Here is a 19,025-nt window from a genome sequence, read left to right as displayed (position 1 = left end):
TGTGACACCAGGGACGGGAGAGGCACAAGGCATGGGTCTCATCCAGACCTGCGAGAAGCCTGCCCTGGGCGCCATCCGTAGACAGCCACTGTGCATTCACACGTTCACTCCAAGTGTCCTGTGAGCAAAGGTCTCCTCTGTGTCCCCACTTTATAAGCTGCCTGGCTCTTCCTTTAGCATGAGCAGGTCCGAAAGGGTAAAAGGTGAGCTGAGAGGCACACCACTCACTTTTTCCAGCTCTGCGATCCGTCTCAGCAGCCGGGGCTTACTCCATTCCACATAACCTGATGGAAGCAATGGTTTTAAGAGACAGACCTCCTACAACCATCCCGCTGGCCCTTTCAGCCCAAGCCCCCCATCTCAAGCACGGCCTGCAAGTTTCTCCTTCCATAGCCAGCTGCAAAGCCAGGAGACCCCCCACCTGGCAGATGCTTATAAGCCAAAAGGTGCCTTCCTGGGAAGGATTCTGTCCCCCACACTGCGGCGCTGTCCCTCGTGGGCCATCCAGTCCTGATTCTACCCGTCAGGCTTGGCCCCATCCGTCCAAGACAGTCTTTCTCAAGGTCACACGAATCCGCTTTGCCCTATCCTCTACCCCCCTCCCTCCTTCCAGCATGTCCTTCTGTGGTGCTCCTAGCTCTGTGGGCCATCTCGCCGGCTACTGGCAACCATGCTTGGGCTCACCCTCACCTCGCCCTCTGCACACTGCTGAGTATGTCTGTGGCTGCACCCGGGGCCCGCCTCGGCTCCACTCACTCTCCGGTGCTCTGAATCCCACTCAGGTCCTCTGCTGGCTGGGGAACACCTGCCGAAGCCTCCGCCCTGAATCAGTGATACGTCCTGCACCCATGCGGACAGCTATTCCATGCAACAGACTGGACTCATTCCCTTCCCCCATAGCCACCCCTCTCTGTCACCTCCACCTCAGTAAAGGACATCGTCCTTTTGGGCACTCAGATAAAAGCCCTGGAGCCTGGCTCCTCCCTTCTCTCAGACGCTGCACCAGATCTCCCAAAGGCATCCGGAACCTGGCCACCTCTTACCCCCCAAGGTGCCACCCTGCTCCGGGTTGCCAGCAGCTACCGCGAGGACACTGCAGAAGTCCTGTCTCCCTACAGTCCACTCGGCACAGAAGCTGGTCTTCTCCCCTCGGCCCAAACCCCAGGGGCCTGGGCCTGGGCTCCACAGCCCTGTCCTGCGTCCGACCCCATGCCTTGTCTCATTGCCACCAGCCTCCCACTGCTGCCACATGCTGGGCACGCTGGTTCTGGGCCTGGCTGTCCCTCGCCTGTCCCAGCTCTGGCAGCTGTCACTGTCCCCAAAGCCCCTATTCACACACCACTGTCCCTGACACTTGCTACCACCTGACCCATGATTGATGGGTTGGCCTCTCGATCCCCTCCAGTACGATGCTGCCCCCACGAGGGACATCTGCTTTCATTCCCTACTCGATGTCGCTTCCTAGAAGGGCGCCTGGCACACAGCAGGCGCTCGTTACATTGGGGAAGTGCGCATCTGCATTCGTGGCAGCTGAACTAGGGCCTCGGGGACACAGCGGGAGGGCCAGGATGCTCCCATGGCCTCTGCCCGCATCTTCCCTCCAAGAACCGGCCACGCGGCCTCTCCTGGAGCGTCTCTCTGTGGGTGGCTCTGGGGACCGTACCCTTCGTGGTGGAGATGGTGGGGGAGTTGCTCAGCACACGGTCCAGATCTTCCTTCAGGCTCTGGTTTTCTTCTGTGAGCTCCTGGACGCTCCGGGACAAGCTTAGGAGGGCGCTGCTCACTTTTTTCTGCCTTTTGAGGCCCATTTTCTTCTCCCCGGGAGGCCTGGGAATAACAAAGCCAAGGGCTAGGTTTGAGCTCCTAAAGCGGCTTTATAAATGCCTGAAAAGAGGGATGGGCACATGACAGTTTGTCCCTGGCTCAGAGTGGCCTCTGCTGATGTTTGCTGTGGAACAGGGAACATGGACTTTGAGCCCCAAGGAAGCAAACTGCTATCCCCCAAACCGAATCCCATTCTCATTTGTAAATCTGCATAACAAGATGCTGTATTTGATACTAGTTATCTGTTCCAAACTGCATTGCTTAAAGACTGGGAACTTGCTCTCCGTCTGGTTACATAGATCCCTGTTTAATGATTCTGCCCCTTATCCTGCGAAGTCCAACGTAACAGCCAATCCTCACGGTTTCATTTCTGCATTTGCAAATTCAGCTACTGGCTAGAATTTATTTGTAAGCCCTGAATCGACTCTTGGGGTGCCTTTGAGGTTGCTCAGGGACAAGGGCAGCGGGCGGAAAGCCGGAAAGCTGGAGGGGTGAGCTCCTGGCAGGGGCGGGGTAGGATGGGGGTGGGGACCCCGCCTTCCCCGTGGTCCCCACGTGCTCCACCATTGCACCTCCACCATCCGCTGAGTGCTCTCCCCCAATTTGTGCTGTGGCTGGTGATCTCACAGTTTAAAACCACCCCCTCTGCCCGCACAACCCTCAGGGGCATCTCATGTTCCTAATCACGAGAAAGCACGTGTGCGTGTGTGCGATGCCACTCCGGGAATCCAGTATTTACCAAATAAGCCGTCTCTAAACAGAAATACACGCAGAAACAGGGCGGGTGATGATGTCGTGATCCGAGGCTCTAGGAACCTACTCTGCATGCCCACCCCGGGAAGCGACGGCTCAGTATTCAAGCAGGTCCGTGTTGGCGGACATTTCGCAGAACATACCTGCTGCGGACAGCAAGAATCAACTGTCCTTTATGGAAAAAGCTCGCCAATCCCAGAAGGGGAATAGGGAAGCCGTGCCTGACACAGGGTGAATGTTGGATACTCGTTCACAGCTCAGCGCCGAGGCTGGTGACATGGCCAAATCTATGATAAGGGAATCTTTGAGATATGGAAACCCCCATGTCTCTACTAAGAAACTCCTCTGGGGAAGTGAACTTGTATTCTTTGTACTTGGTATTAAAGGTTCTGGACAAGGAAGGCCTGCTTTCGACAACAGTGTTAACTGCGTGCAGAAACCATTCCGTAGCAGGAGCTAGGGACTGGGCACGTGGAGAGGTGAATGTGCCAGCACGTGGCCACTAGGAGGGGACATGGGTAATGGTCCCAAGCAGAAACACATCCACTAACACACCACACAGGTGCGGGCTCCAAAGAGGAGGGCACTGCGGGCTCCCACATGGTGTCTGTGCTACTCCTAGGACCAAACACAAAACACGGCTCTTGCGGACAGGATCGTACTTCTTTCCTATGGGTTCGGAGCTTGCCAAGAGAGTCTGGAGACGGTGGATCTGTAAATACCAAATTAAAGTACATTACGATACAAATGAGCATGTAGACCTTTCTCCAAAACCAAGCTGAAACCAGATTCCTGATTTCCGCCTAGTTCCTGGGATTCACGTGCAAGCTAAGGGTCCCCGGGTGTAGCGGGACAACCCCCGCCCCACCCTGGAGAAGGCCACGCACCTCCTCGTAGTAAGTCTCCATGGCAATCCTCATCTCTTCCAAATTAGTGGTCTTCATATCAGTCTGCAGCTTGCTAGAAACCCAAGTTCAGAGTTAGTGCGGCAGTGCCGCCAGCCCCAGGGGCAGACCAAGGGCTTCTGGGAACGTCAACCGGGGATGGCTTTGCGAGAGCTGTGGGCTGGGTGAGGAGCCTCGCAGACTCGCATGGAGACTCACGGGAGGATCCTCACCCCTCAGGACCCCCTCCGTGTTGGACCCGCCACCTCCAGGTGTGGTAACAGACTCTCTAAAGCTATTCCTTCCTAAGCAGGAGGCCTTCTGGGAAGAGGCGAAGTGACTGGGAAGGACCCAGTCTCGGGGTGAGAACAGCTGCCTCGGGGGGCGGGGGAAAGAGTGCTTTGTAAGGAGGGAGCATCACTTCTTTCCCGCAGCACCAGCCCCTTCTCCCCCGCCTCAGCAGCCCACAGACTTCAGATAAAAAGCTCCAGCAGACAAATGAAAGTACAGTTAGAGTTCAGGATTCTGCAACAGGAGAAATCAGCAAATAATCCAAACGTTCACAGTTGACAATTTCAGCCAGAAGCACAGGAAGGGGAAGCTGCTGTACACAGGGGAGACTGGGGCAACAGACGACTCCCCTCTGTGTTGTATTACGGGGCGGGGGAGTGTGTGCGGCCGACCCCAAGGAGCACCAGGGCGCCATGGGAATGGGCCGGCGGCTGGCGTCCCAGCACTGAGGGCTGGCATCGAGACCAAAGACCCAGCGCATGCCATCCAGTGGCCCACAGAAGACGGAGGAGAGAAAGCAGTTCCCAAATGCACAAGGGACAGGAAAAGAGATGAAGGGATGGTCCCATTCCCAGTGCCGTTTGGAGGAGGTGGCTAATACCTTCATCTTTAGATGCAGAGGAAGCTGGGATAAGCGGCATAGGACAGAGGGTGGCGGGGTGGGGGGCTGAAGCTGCCGTCTGGGCAGACAAAGCAAACCCTGGTACGGGAGACGAGGCAAGGCGAGGGGCGCATGTGCTGGCTCCAGCCAGCCTTCGGTGGGGCGAGGCCTCGGGGACCCTCCAGACCCTGCCCCGCCCCGGCCACCCGCCAGCGTGTCCGTACTTGATCGTGTTGTCCTTCTCCTTGCACTGCTGCTCTAGCTTGAGAATCCTCTGCTTTAGCCCATTAACGACCTGCCGATGGAACACCAGCACATCAAGTGGACTGCTTCCGTGTCCGTGACCTCCCCGTCCCGCTGGACACTCAGACTGCCCTGTCCCCAGGCTGCCAGCTGACCTGGCAGCATCTGGACACCCTCTCCCCCTTGATTGCTGCCCTCTTTCGTAGAGTCTAGGTGCAGCAAGGAGAGGGCCAGCTGTCCCACTGGCTCTGGGTGTGGTGGCAAGGGCAGGGCAGGGCTGGGAGATGTGCCTGCAGGGGCAGAGCCTTCCCCTTGGCCACATTCCACATTTCCAGGAACTGACGGGATGGTATGCACTTTGGAGGAAGCCACTGCCAGCACTAGACACAAAGATCCCATCCTGACCTGTCCTGGGCAACTGTGTCCGCAGTGGTCCCTTGGAAGTGAGCCTCTGCTGGGCAGCGTTCCCCTGCCCTCCCTCCGGGGAATGAAAGACCTCCTCGTCCACCTCATTCTTTCCTTCTCTCTATTAACATATCACTCTGGGAGATAGCACCCTTAGGTTTCTGGAAGACTATCCCTTTCTTTCTTCTTGAACCATCAAACAACTGTTTAATTGGATTTTGAGCTGATTTTACATTTTATTAGTAATACATGAATACATCTTTTTATAAAAGAAAAAAATTAAAACACTATAGAAAGAACTATGCTCCTTGACCTTAACCCTCTCAACTAAATAGTGTCCTCCACTGAATGTGAGTTCTCTAGACCTCATTATATGGATGTGAACCCCTCGACAGTAAGACGTTCTGCTGTGTTTGTGGAAACAGCACCCTACCGCACACAGTCTGCAACTTGTCATTTTCCCACCATGAATGGTCTTGGTGTCTACCCCTCTTGTGCCTACAGATCTCGGTGATTCTTACACGGTGTGATCATGTGGTGTAGACATCCATCCCTCTACTGATGGATATTCAAGCTGTTAATACAAACAAACCTTCAGTAGACATCCAGCCCTCCTCATGCACGTGTGCAAATGTCTCTTGAGGGGAGACGGTGACCATCACAGTGTCCAATCACGAGACGCAGTGACTCTGAAGGGCAATTTGGCAGCGGATGTGAAAGTGGGAACAGTCCATTCCCGAGGATCTAGAATTTCTACCTTTTTTTTTTTTTTAAAGATTTTATTTATTTATTTGATGGAGAGAGGCAAGGAGAATGCGAACACAAGCAGGGGGAGTGTGAGAGGGAGAAGCAGGCTTCCCGCCCAGCAGGGAGCTTGATGTGGAGCTCAATCCCAGGAGCCTGGGACCACAACCTGAGCCAAAGGCAGACGCCCAATAACTGAGCCACCCAGACACCCCTAGAATTTCTACTTTTAATCAACTTTAATAATTTTTTAAAAAAGGGGTGCCTGGGTGGCTCAATGTGTTAAGCCTCTGCCTTCGGCTCAGGTCATGGTCTCAGGGTCCTGGGATCAAGTCCCACATCAGGCTCTCTGCTCAGCAGGGAGACTGCTTCCCTCTCTCTCTCTCTCTGCCTGCCTCTCTGCCTACTTGTGATCTCTGTCAAATAAACAATAAAAAATCTTTTAAAAAAATTAAAAAAATAAAACCCACAGCAGGGTGCTAGATGGCTCAGTTGGTTGAGCTTCTGACTTGGTTTTGGCTCAGGTCACGATCTCAGGGTCATGAGATCAAGCCCCGCATCAGGCTTTGTGCCCAGTGCACAGTCTGCTTGGGATTCTCTCTCTGCCTCTTTCTGTCCCGTGCTCACACACATTCTAAATAAAATCAATAAAATCTTAAGAAAAAAAACCCCCACAGCATCAAATAAAAATGCAAAAAGTCCTTCCTCTACAAGTACGTTATTTATGTAACTCTAAATTCTCATCTAAATTAATCACATAGACATTGTTGAACATAGCTGTACTGTTTTATGTTCTTTTTTTATTTAAATATTTTATTTATTTAGGGGCGCCTGGGTGGCTCAGTGGGTTAAAGCCTCTGCCTTCGGCTCAGGTCATGAACTCAGGGTCCTGGGATCAAGACCCCCATCGGGCTCTCTGCTCGGCAGGGAGCCTGCTTCCCCCCCCACTCCCCACCGCCCACCCCCTGCCTGCCTCTCTGCCTGCTTGGGATCTCTCTGTCAAATAAATACATAAAATCTTTAAAAAATATTTTTTTTTCTGAAGATGTTTTAATGAGGCATTATTCTGATTTTAATGGTTTCTGGTTTAATGGGCAACTATAAATATCCTTACATGAAAGGCTTTTTGTTTTTATTCTGTTTTTTTCCCTGCAGACACAGCTCAAAAAGACACAGCCTGGACAAATGGCAGGCATGGCCTCACAGACCATTCCTCAGCTCAGTCCTGCCAACCGAAAACGCAGTGTCCATCTCGGAGCATGCCCACGCGGTCTCAGTCCTGCTGACACTGGTTCCAATAGTCTTACTTGTAGTAGTTGGAGCAAATGTCCTCACTCAAGTACGCACGGCGGGGTAGCAGTGGGGACCCAGGCAGATGCTGCTGGCTGCGCGGGGCCTGTGGATTCACTACGAACCTGATCTGGGCCAATCTCTTAACCTCAGTTTCAGGATTTTACAAAAATGGGGACTGAGTCCCTATCACAAAAAAATCCACTGAGATTACATATGACCATACAAGGTGTAGGAGCTACTGCTCACCTAAGAATGATTTTCTTGTGGAAACACCTGTGTCTGTTCTAGGCCCTGAGAGCATTTCCTGTGTGCTCTCCTCAGGGCAGAGCCGGGCTTCAAGCACTCACGCGGGGCCGGCTGCTTGCTCTCCATCCGGGCCAGCACCGGCCCTCTGTGTGCTTGGGGCAGATTCTTGTCTGCCCCGCTCCCCCTACTACCGATCCAGCTCCCGCTGTCATCTCGGGGTGGGGGGGCCGTTACAAATTTTAGGTCACCAAACCCAATAATCACGTCACTAATGTTACTGAACTCCCTGGGTTCAGTAATCTCAGAATTGTCTTCCAGTTTCCTTTCTGCGTCTCGCCTTTCTAAGAAAAGCATGCTCCCTGACTCAGGAGAGATATGGGGATGCGGCTCTGTCCACCTGCAGTGGCTTCCCACCACAGCACTGGTCACAGAACGACACTGCTGCCTGTCACCACGTTCCACTCTGCCCGCTCTGGCTGTGCGCCCCATGGCCACGGTGGCGTGTATGCCGTAAGGGTTTAGTCTGTTCCCACTTAGTTGCCGTGTTCACTCAGCATCACTACTCGAGCCCAATGTGTGTCTCAGGTATGGCAGGGATGCCCCCACTGTGACCGCGATTCCTACAATGGCCCTACCGCCCCGTGCAGAGCCTGCTCGGCCTCCCCTCGCATCCCCCGACAGCATCCGCAGTGCTCCGGCTCCGTGGAGGCTGGTTTAGGGAATTCTGGGCCCTCATGCTCTGTTACTCCTCTCTACGTGAGAGGAAAGGCAGCCCTCACCCGTGGGGCGATTTCAGCGGGAAGGTCATCTGTCCTGCGGGCGATCGTACTCACCCAGCCAGTATCAGGCCTTTTCTCTGCCAGAGTCCGAACAAAATCGGGGCCCTGCGGTAAGCAGACGGAGAGATGAGGACACGGGCGGCGCAGCCTCTCCCCCCGACGGCCTGAGGCATGGAGCCTGCGCCTTCCCAGCCTGTGGCCGAGCGCTGCCACATGGGGGGCCACCACTTACTCGGGAGGGGTCCAAAAGCTGCTCTATCTGCCGGTCCTTTCTGCTATTTTCCTCTTCTAGGCGCCGAAGCTTTGTTCTCATGAGATCCACATCACTTTTCTGCATGTGCAGTGACTGAAGGGAGACAGAACCACACACACGTATACCTGTGCACACAGACGTGCACACGAACGGCCTGGTCAAACGCCCATCGGAACAGATCTTGCAAAGCGGCCCGGTGCCCAGTCAGGGTGCTGTGTGTGTCACGGAGGGGAAGGATGGCTCATGTCACGGCAAGCAGCCCTGCGTGTGTCACAGTGTGTGTCGCTAAAACTCGTCAAAGGCTAACTACCATCTTCTTAACACCCTTGTCCTCTGCTGGGGCTCAGGGGGTCAGAGCAAAGGCCCCACGGGTTTTCACCCATCTGGGGTGAACTGAGGAGAAAAGACCATGCAGCCCATTTCCCGCTAAACTGAGTTGATTCGCTCTCACAGCTGCCATGTACTTGGAATTCTCTCCCGGTTTCTACTCAGGACTTACAACACTCTTTTAGGAAATGGCAATGGCAGGGTATTTCTCAGTTTTGTCTTCCTTGTCCTCACTGAGAAAGCTCTCTCCCAGGCCACAGAACCCCAGAGCCCAGAGAGCGTAAGGTTCAGCGGTGCTCACAAGCCACAATAGGCAGTGCCCACGCCGTCAGCCAGTGCCCACGCCGTCAGCCAGTGCAGTCAACCAGCTGCCAGCATGAGCCTTGTAGCTGGACTGGCCAGCTCTCCTGGGAACACCCTTCTCCATTCTGGGCACTCATGGTGTGCAGGAAGGGGGACAGCATCTGAACAAAACCACCACCGGCCAGCCGACTCAAAGCATGCACCCACGGAGGGAGGCCTGGTAGGTCGGCCACACACCTGCGGTAGGCCAGTAGCGCTCTGGGGCATGAGAGGTCCCTGGCACTCGGTGAGGGTTTAATGAATAAGACAGTTCATGCATAGCTGTTGAAAAGGAGAAGAAATCTTATCATGGGAATTCTGCTTCTGGAAATAGGAGGTACACTCTCTGTTCCCTCCTGCTTTGTACCCTGAGAAACCTTGGACGGTGTATAGGAGGCAAACATGAGGAGGCTCAGACGGGTGGGGAGAAGCAGCAGACTAGTTCTGGAACCAGGAGATGACCGCAGAGTTCCCCCTTATGCCTCATACTCACTCACTGGAGTATGGGGGAAAGGCAAAGCCTGGACAAGCCCATGGGCACAGACAGGAGAGCCTCCTCTCCCCAGCAGGAAAGGGCAGAAAACTTATGGACAATAATGGCTCCACCTCGGGCAGACCCTGCAGAACGGAAAATGGCCCCATCCCTGTCAGTGACAGCTAAGTGCGGAGTCCAGCCCTGACCCCCACCACCCCCGCCAGGCTGTAGCAAGGCTCCCTGCCCCCTCCTTGCTGGGGGAGGGGGTGGTCAGAGGAGGAGTGGGGGAGGGTCAGGACTTCCCTGTCCAGGGGTAATGAGGCCACACACACACACACACACACGCAAAACAAAATGCGAGACCTAAATCCTAACATACCAAAAATTACATTAAATGTAAGTGATCTAAACAAACCACCCGGAAGACAGAAACTGGCAAAGTAGATTAAGACCAACCATATGTTGTCTACAAAAAGCTGATTTTAATGTGGCAAGAAAGGAGGTGGAAGTAGAAGGATGGGAAGAGAGACGCCACTGAAACATTAACCAGAGAAAGCAGGAGTAGGTCCGTTAGTGCCAGTCAAGCAGACATCAGAGAGCAGAGGCAGATGTCATGTAGCGACTATCAGGGTCAATGGGACACAGTGACCCTTAAAGGCACACACTGGAGGGGAAGTGACGAAACTGGAGGGGAAGCCAGACCCACCAGCAGAGTGTGGCCTTCAACACCCTTCCCTGAGCGACGAGCAAGCAGCTGCAAAGAAAGCCAGCAGAGGTGCCAGGGAGCACACCCGGCACCCCACAGAGGCTGACGGCCCACACACCACGCTGCCAGCAACGTGCACACCGTCTTCCCACGACTGTGGCATAGATGCGAGGGCGGGCACTCCCTGGGTCACGGGGCCAACCTGCACACACGTACAGGAAACAAAGCTACATGGGGTGAGTTCTGTGGCTACAACGAGTCCACTACAAGTCGGCAACAAAAACAACATGAAAATCTCTAAACACTCAGACACGCAACGACATAATTCCAAATAATTGTGGGCCAAAGGGTCTTCAGGGAATTAGCACAAGAGAGAAGTACGATAATATCAAACTTGGTAGGACGCAGCTGGACCAGGGCTGAGCAGAAGGAGCCATGGTACGGGCCGCCCTGGAAGGTTCCCAGGGCAGGATGCTCCGCGGAAAATGCCAGTCTCCAGGGGTCCTGTATGGTATGATTGCATGTACAGAGCATCATCAGGACGCCAAGATTGTAGTGATGGGGAGAAGTCATGGTCACCGGGAGTTAGGAATGGTGAGAGGGGAGGGAGACAGGTCTGACCACAAAGGGACAGCTCAAGGAATAGCCTGGGGCAGCACATTTGCTGACGTGTGGCAGGTACATGACCACACACACGTGGCAACATGGCGCGAAACTGGAAACGCACATGGCGCCCATGTCCATGTCCTGGTTTTGATACTGTGCGGACAGGTGGGGGAGACTGGTGCAGGGTCAGGGGACTCTCAGTGCCACCTCTGCTACTGCTCAGGACAGTCTACACCCTGCTCCTCACTGAGTGTCAGGCTCCCTGGAGTGGTCTACACCGGTGGCCCCTCGCTGAGCAAGCACTCGCACGGGTACTCTGCTGAGCTCTCACAGCAACCCTGAGAGACTATACCTCTATGGTACTCATTTTCAACAGGAAACTGAGGCATCACTTGCCATAGAAAAATGACTGATGCTCCAGACCCCAGAGCCACAGTGTCAAGGAAGTAGACTCTCTTCTCTCTGCGTCTAGAAGCCTGAGCTGATTTTTTCCAGAAGCCCGTGACGGTGAAGTCTGAATAAAGTCAGCATAATTTTACCCAGAGACCCACTTCTAGCCCCACGAAGATTCAAGAGTGCTACCGCAGTGATTATTCGGACCTCAAAACTGGGTTCTCCCCATGATACCTGCCCAACACCTGTTCAACACCTGCCCTGAGAACGTGGCACGTGGGAGGCACCTTCACTGCTGTGTGCTCCCGTGGGGCACAGTCTCTTGGTTCTACCTGAAATCAGAGCATCTCGTCTGGACCGACGCAGAAGGACTGTGTCTTATACACAGCGGCCTAGACCAGGCGCTCCTCAGGCAGGGACGGCTCGCGGGCCCAACACCGTGGCCGGGCCCTGGACGTGCTTCCTGCCCACACCCTGTTTAACCTCTGGTGCCCACACAGGCTGTGGGCCCCCAGATGGGGTTCGGCTGGTGGGGACAGTAGGGCTAGAAAGAGACTGTATTATGGAAGGGAGCGAACCCTAGCCTCTTCTCTAGGGGCCCAAGAACGCATACGGGCACTAAAGCACAGCATGGCAGTCGTGATTATGGTGACGGTGACGAGGATGACAGTGATTCAGCTCAGTGCACTTTATACATCAAGGACTGGGAGATAGCACGTGGTGGGAAAAGCAGCCTTGGCCTTGGGAGGCAGACGGCCTTAGTGGAAGTCTTCATTCTGCTACTGGTTGACCTTGGATGGATGACTACCTTGTCTGAGTCTCAAGGTCATCACCAGCTAAGAGCCATGAACTCCCTCACAGACTCCTATGGAGATCCACAGAGTGAGGGCACATGGAACATCCAGTTCACACGGAGACACACACACATACACACACATAGGAGGCTACTGATAACAATGACACCAGCGACCTTACCCGATGCCAAACCTCTGTGCCGAGGGACTGTGAGGTCAAGCCCATGCTGTGGGAGCAGAGCAGAGACGGCGCTGACACACTGGGGAGGCCTCTCCCGCAGCTGGCGCAAGGCGGGCCTCCCAGCTTCCAAGGCACAGGCCCGGGCTTCGAACTCGGGCGTCCCCCCAAAGCTCACGTTCTTTCCGCACAGACACATCAGCACCGACCCAGGCCTTCCCACCCGTCCTTGTAGAAGGTTCTCGCTGTCCAAAACCAGCAAGGGACAGTCAGAAACACTACCTTCTTCAGCTCAATGATCTCGTCGTACATGTCTTCCTTCTCTCTGTAGACCGGGGTCCCGGGAACGTGACCTGGAGGGCGACACGCAAATGTCTGAAAAGATCATCCCAACAGCAGAAAGAATTCCTGGCTGCACCTTAAGGAAAACCAAGAAGTTGGTAAAATTACCCTTTAAAAAAAAGGAGGATTAAAAAAAAAAAATAAAAGAGCAAAAATACTTGCATGTTTTATAGCCTGACCACAATACCTTCCCCGAAAGTAAGGAGACCAAAACTGATAGCAATGCAGAAAAAGAAAGCAGAAGGAAGTGGAAAGGTGTGAACACAGGGCTTACTTGCAGGAAAAGGAAAGAAGGGGCCAAAAGGAGAAGCGGTATGTTCAGGTTTTAAATAGCAAACAAAACGAAAAGACTAACACCCCTTCCCATGTCGAAGCAGTGAGGCACATTCTGGTTCCGATGTGATACCCGATATACGGAGACTCCAAACCACCGAAGCCTAAAGTAGAACTGGGAGCCAGCCAGCGCGGGCTGGGGGTTAGCTCGCGGTCACAGTGACAAGTGCGGAGACCCTCAAGGAGAGCTGTGAGAGCCGTGCAGGAAACGTGGGTAAAGGCCAGGCAGGAAGACAGAGACAGGACAACATGCAGCTTTTCTGGTGAGATGTGGGCTTTTCCTTATTTGCAATTGTTATTTCTAAGGTTGTGTGTCCAACAGATTTCATTAAGACTCTATGTTTAGGGGGACGGGCCCTCCTGGAGCCCTGGAAGATCTCTCTGTCCACATGAGCAAAGCTACTTTCTAGGAGGACAGAGTGGATTTGCAGGACCCCGTCCTCTGTCCGTGATCTCGCAGGGATCCAGCACAGGAAGCCCCAGATCTGTGTCCAAGCAGATCCCGCGCTCTCCCTCCTGCTTTCCCTCACTTGGGGCCTCACCAGCATCACTGGGCTCACCATTGCTGGCAGAACGCCTGAGATCTGACCTCTTCATTCTCAGAGCTTCTGTCACATAGTCGGGTGTGCTGCTGGGGGGGGTGGTCCATGCATGCTCCAAGGTCACGTCTGACTTCAGGGGCTGGGTCAGACTTCCTGGTTTGAACGTGCATGGATTTAATACGACAGGTACACACAAACACGACAGGAGGTTTTGCCTCTAATCATCAATCTTCCTGGGCGGAAGACAGCTAAAGGCGGCCATCAGATAGTGGCTATCGGTGCCTTGCTGCTAAGTGTTCAATAAGCAGATCTCAAGAGATAAAGAAAGCCCAGGTCTGTAGCATCTGCTTAGTTCCCTGGTATAATAAATATTCCCACCACGTCCAATCTAAGCTGCCAGGGTGACATCGACCAGCTCCCCAAATTCCTAAAATGGAAAAAGAGGCTCGTGCAGGTTGGCAGGAGCTGGCTCCAACAGGCCAGGCTGGCCGGGCCGAGGCCTCCTAAGACTCAAAGACATATGGTGTCACACACGCAGACCGTCAGAAACCACACTGACCGGTTTGTAAAGGTTACGAGGCTCAATGTCTTCGAGAAGATTAAAAACAATGTCATTCAAGGAAGTCAAGTCACAAACCGTAGCTTAAATCACCACCCTCGATTCCTAACTCTCTCCTGTGGAGTGGGAAAGGTCTCTGTCGGAGCAACCACATACCTGGCTTTGAGCTTCCCAGCCACAGTCTCTGTGGGGTTAAGGACATTCTGTTACCAAGAGGCATGCTTGCTGCTGTCCTCAAAGATCTCCAAGACGCCACTTTTCTCGGCTTAGAGTGATAAGGTGACTCTAGAAAGTGAACACATGGTTTCAGAGGTGCAAGAGATCAATGCCGCCCCCCCAACGCAAGTGTTTCAGACAATAACCAGACCGCAGAAGAGTCGCAAGAATATTCTGGCAAAAGTAAAAAACACAGTTATGACGTGTAGATATATTTACATTTCCTTTTAAAATTTCATTATAAAGACATAACATAACAGGAAATTTATCTATAAACACAAATCCATAATTCTGGCAATATTGGATGTTTTCCAATGCGTGTGTAGCTCAGCATAGCTGCAATTTAGGGAACATACAATTTTGTGTCCTTTATACTTGACATTGTAAAAAGTTTTCCATTTTGCTTCCACAAGCAATAATATCAAGAACTTAATATATTAAAAAATGTGGAAGAAATGAGAAGAAAATTACCTTTCCAGGGCATTTTTTATTTTGTTATCAAAGTAAGGAAAATGTTTTGAAGCTCTTTTTTCATCTGGAATTTCATCTCTTTAATTATGGAAGATATGACAAATGTATGTGAAAACTTAGTTATCCAAAAAACAGGCTCATGTTTAGCAAAGAAATGTCTGTCTAGAGCAGTTCCTAAAAACCTAGGTCTAATACGTTTAGTTTTTAAAAATTTTCTATGTTTTGGGGCACTTGGGCGGCTCAGTTGTTAAGCTGCTGCCTTCGGCTCAGGTCATGATTCTAGGGTCTTGAGATCGAGCCCCACATTCGGCTCCCTGCTCAGCAGGAGGCCTGCTTCTCCCTCTCCCTCCCCCTGCTTGTGTTCCCTCTTTTGTTGTCTATCAAATAAAATACCTAAAAAAAAATTTTTTTTTTCCTATATTTTTTTCCACGGCTTCAAAATTTATGAAAAATGTCCCATTATGATTTAGAACAGGAGAACAAAGACCCATTTGACCTGGACACATTTTCGCTCACCAGGACAGCTGATGGCCTTCCAAAATTGTCCATTTAAGTGCTCACTTATAAAGTAAGTCAGCAATCAGGTAAACAGCTGTCCAAGCAACATTTCCCTCCTAAATGCATGTGATTCATCAACAAATAGTAAGAATTCCTCAGGAAATGTGCACGCACACGGACCAAAGCAGGAAAGGCAGAAGGAAACTCGGGCGGAGGAGCACGTTGGCGAGCAGGGCCCCCAGCACCCAGCCCCCAGCCCCCGTGCTCCGGAAGCTACAGACCCACGTGGAGCTGGCCTGGACATTACAGAGACACGCCTGTGACGTTAACAGGACACGCAGTCGCTGCCATCATGGCTCAGGAATTCAGACAAAAGCACACCTGCTGAACAGGCTTTCCGAAGGCTGTGAGGGGAACGGGCCTTGGGCCTGAGGTCTGGCCAAGCAGCGTGAGAGGCAGTGCTGGCCCACGGAGAGAGACACCAGAGCTTGGGGTCAGGACACGCAGGTCAGTGGGGAGCAGGGCAGCCTCGGTCAGTGATCGCAGGACCAGACTCCCTGCCAGGCGCCAAGAGAAAGCACAGGAGCTGCAGGGCCGCTGAGGCTCAGCAGCCCCCTCCAGTGGTGATCCGGGGGTTCTCACCGGTGTAACTTAACATGAAACACAATTCTGACATTTACAGAAATCAAGATAAAAACGATTTGCTAATTATGATTTTAAACACTTGAAATGCTGACTTTCGGTGAGAATGATGAAAGATGCTGTGATATTCACCTTCGGCACCTCATAGCCACGAGGACTTAAAACGAAATGGTTTTAAAACAAGAAGGTTTAAAACACAAACACCCCACTTTCACTCTGTATCAATCGTCAGGCTCCTCCACGGAAGGAAAGCAAGATCATCAAAAATCCAAACTCAAAGACAATTTCTCTCTAATGTTTATATTTCTTTGTAATAGAAAACACACTTTCTTTCCTTGGCAGGAATTACCTTTCAAATGTTTCCCTTGGGCTAATATGAAAGTCCGTTAGCATTTTCTGAGTGCATCACACACGTGACACGGTGTTTGAAGTGTATATGCATGTAAGGAACACAGATATGTGTGTAATAAAGTCTGGGACTGCCTCAGGTTTTTGGCGAGCAAAAGGAAGCCAATCCAGGATTTAAACTTTGTCCTGAAGACACTCCTAAGCGTAAAATTCACCTGTGGTTCACTGTGCTCTAGAGTAATGTCGTAACAGTGGAAGAGGCTGGCTGGTCATCTGGACAAAGACCACGCGCCATGGACTGAACATGTGCCCCCACAAGTCCTCTGCTGAAACCTAACCCCTGCTGTGACCGTGTGAAGGGGTGAGGCCTGCAGGAGATGACTAGCTCATGATGCGGGCCCTCATGAAGGGATGAGTGCCCCCATAAAAGGGACCCCACCGAGCTCCCTTGCCCCTTCACCCATGGTAGATATAACCCAGCAGCAGCTGTCCACAGTCCAGAAGAGGCCTCACCAGAACCTGACTGTGCTGCCACCCCAGTCTGGGACGTCCAGCCTCCAGGGCTGTGAGAAGTAACTGTCTGTTGTTCAGAAGGCGCCCAAACTTCAGTTCAGCTGCCCAGGCAAAGAAGAGCCCACCCCTGCCACCTTGTACCTGACGGGCAGCCACCTGCTTGCCTACAGCCAAGGATGCTGTCTCCCAGACAGAGTTGCCACCCCTGCCGAGGACGGGGAGCACAGAGCCACCAGGCTGGCGCAGCCAGGGTGAACGCACAGGAAACCACGACACCTGCTCAGCCCAGTGTGCCGACAGCAGCTCTCATGCAGGAGCCGATCCCGAAGGGACAAGGCTCTCTGGCCATGGCGGCGTTCCAAAGACACAAGCAGGTTCAGAGGGTAGGGAAGGAGCACAAGAGGCTGGAAACATGGCATCTGCTGGGGGCTCTGGGGACCACGAACAGGAGCCTCAGCCCCTCGCTGGGCCTCCTCCCACAGGGAGCACTGGGGCCATGGGGGAAAGCGGGAACCCCAAGAGTGCCAGCTTGTAAGACCCCAACACAAAACGGAGCCAAGCAGCGGAAGCGTCACATTTCAATGACCCCGAGTGTTTGGAGAAGGCATTCACGATCCTTCTCCCAAGACGCCAGGGAAGGACAGCTTCTGAAAACCATTTTCTGAGTTCAACTGCAGAAATCTGAGGGATGAGGGGCCTGGACATACTTACTTGGTGATGTGGGTGGAGGTTTGTGGAAACTTTTCCTTTTTGTTTTCTGAAAGAAAGAGGAAATGAGGTAAAGCATGCTGAGCCTTCTAGAGCAGCCCTGAGGCCCCAGTGGTGAAGCGCAGGTGTGTTCAGGAGGGGTCGGAGCAGGTGCGAGAGCAGTGACAGAGCAGCTGAACTCAGCAGAGACATGAGCACAGTCTGAGCCAAGGAAAAAGCCCACGGCACGGCGGGGCGACCCCAGGACACGTGATCAGAGCTGTGCTCCGGCCAAGCTGGGTCCCCAGGGGCCCTGGCAACACTACATAGGCACAGGCTGAACACACCCCACAAATGGCGTATCTTCGACCACCCTACTGTCCTCATGCCAGTGCCTGGAGCGTCAGGTCGTGACTGTCAATGAGGGTGGATTTGGCAAGAAGAAACCCTCGTGAACAAGGCACCTGCAAGGCCAGCTGGGGAGGGCTGGTCCAGCAGAGGAGTGACCCTGTCGGCATCCCGTCTCCCGGGACAACCCTGATGCCAGGCCCGGAACTGGGCACCAACTGGGTTCTCCTACCCACTCCTTATGTGCCCATGCCGCAGGGGTCTCTCGTGGCAGACAGGGGGCCTGAGAGGCTCCCCCCGAGTCCACAGAGCTGCGGTGCAAGGGGGATTTGCTGGGGCCACGTGCCCTCAGGGCTCTGTGCTGAGGGATGACTGACGTGCTGTCCACTCTCCCTTCAGGCTAGCTCCGGCAGCCCGGGGGCCATCCGGCCACGACATCATGCAGCACCAGGATGGCTGCCAAAGGGTCTCCTCTTTCCTCCCAGAGCCCTCACCCTCCCCTTACAGGTCAGGACTGGGGGCCGAGGGGTTGTAGCCAAAACCAGACCCAGGAGAAGAGCTTACCATCTGCCTCAAATATACGCCATTAGGGACTAACATCTGCATACAAGTCTTAAAACTACAACCACAGTTGTTTACAACTAAGGGCTCAAAACTCTTCAGGTGCTGAGGAGCACGTGCGGTTTGTGTTCCAGCTCTAAACTCAACACTCGGGGGGAATGACCTCGTGCACGCATTTGGGCAACATGAGTAACGGCAAAACAGCCAGCGCGGGGATCAGCGGCTGCCCCCCGGTCGCACTCACCGTCTCAAAGTCAGAGTCAAAGGTAATTGCAGATAGACTGTCATCTCCCTGGAAGAAGAGATGCAAACGTTGAAATTTTAGGGCACCTGCTTGGCTCCCCACGGTCGTACACACGAGGTGGAAAGAGCCCAACTACAGCTACACAGGCAAAGACTCAAGAAACCCGGTCAGAATAAGCACGTGGCAGCCAGACAGCTCAGCCCGGCAGAAAGATGGGGTGGGGGACACGGAGCAGAGCCTCTGCCTGCAGGTGAGCTCTGCGTCTGTCGTCTGTCTACCTGGCGACACCATTGGCACAAACTGTCGATAAAGAGACAGTCTGGAATAAAAGGACTTCATTTTCCACATTTTTAAAACGTCCTCTCATTCACCTTCACATCAAAGCACGTGGAATCTGTGACTGGATCCTTATCAGAACAAGTTGAAGTCGTTCAAAAAAACATACTCATTAATACACACATTATTCAGACACATAACGCTCCCTGCCCTGGCCCGGGGTGGGGGGGTGGGGACTGGGCTCGAATAAAATCTGCACTGCCTAATTTCAGGACTAGGAGGTCGTTTCTCAAGAGAAGAGTGTTTCC

At 53.1% G+C, this 19,025-nt stretch overlaps 1 protein-coding gene across 12 annotated transcripts in view; it reads right to left on the bottom strand.

The window, feature by feature from the left end:
• IQCE (IQ motif containing E) overlaps positions 1-19,025 on the bottom strand; it is a 46,577-nt gene that overhangs the window by 22,067 nt on the left and 5,485 nt on the right. For 5 of the 12 annotated variants that reach the window (XR_201100.3, XR_201101.3, XM_004776358.3 and 2 more), the window contains exons 2-13: positions 18,442-18,489; positions 17,313-17,358; positions 14,070-14,198; positions 13,373-13,507; positions 12,420-12,490; positions 8,296-8,409; positions 8,118-8,168; positions 4,578-4,648; positions 3,465-3,537; positions 3,240-3,289; positions 1,664-1,827; positions 229-284 (exon numbers count right to left, since the gene is read on the bottom strand). Coding sequence is in view for 10 of the 12 variants with exons in the window: in XM_004776358.3 (XP_004776415.3) it covers positions 229-284; positions 1,664-1,827; positions 3,240-3,289; positions 3,465-3,537; positions 4,578-4,648; positions 8,118-8,168; positions 8,296-8,409; positions 12,420-12,490; positions 13,373-13,507; positions 14,070-14,198; positions 17,313-17,358; positions 18,442-18,489 (1,008 nt within the window). In the remaining 2 variants the exon portion in view is untranslated. Of the gene's footprint in view, positions 1-228; positions 285-1,663; positions 1,828-3,239; positions 3,290-3,464; positions 3,538-4,577; positions 4,649-8,117; positions 8,169-8,295; positions 8,410-12,419; positions 12,491-13,372; positions 13,508-14,069; positions 14,199-15,479; positions 15,656-17,312; positions 17,359-18,441; positions 18,490-19,025 lie in introns of those variants that run through there. The other 7 variants (XM_013047783.2, XM_013047785.2, XM_013047784.2 and 4 more) reach the window with 6 other exon arrangements.

This window comes from Mustela putorius, unplaced genomic scaffold (genome assembly GCF_011764305.1).
Source record: "Mustela putorius furo isolate JIRA1106 unplaced genomic scaffold, ASM1176430v1.1 tig00000139_pilon_pilon_pilon, whole genome shotgun sequence".
Taxonomy (NCBI): domain Eukaryota; kingdom Metazoa; phylum Chordata; class Mammalia; order Carnivora; family Mustelidae; genus Mustela; species Mustela putorius.
Note: the sequence above shows the minus strand (reverse complement) of the source record. Positions and strands in the feature narration are given on the sequence as shown.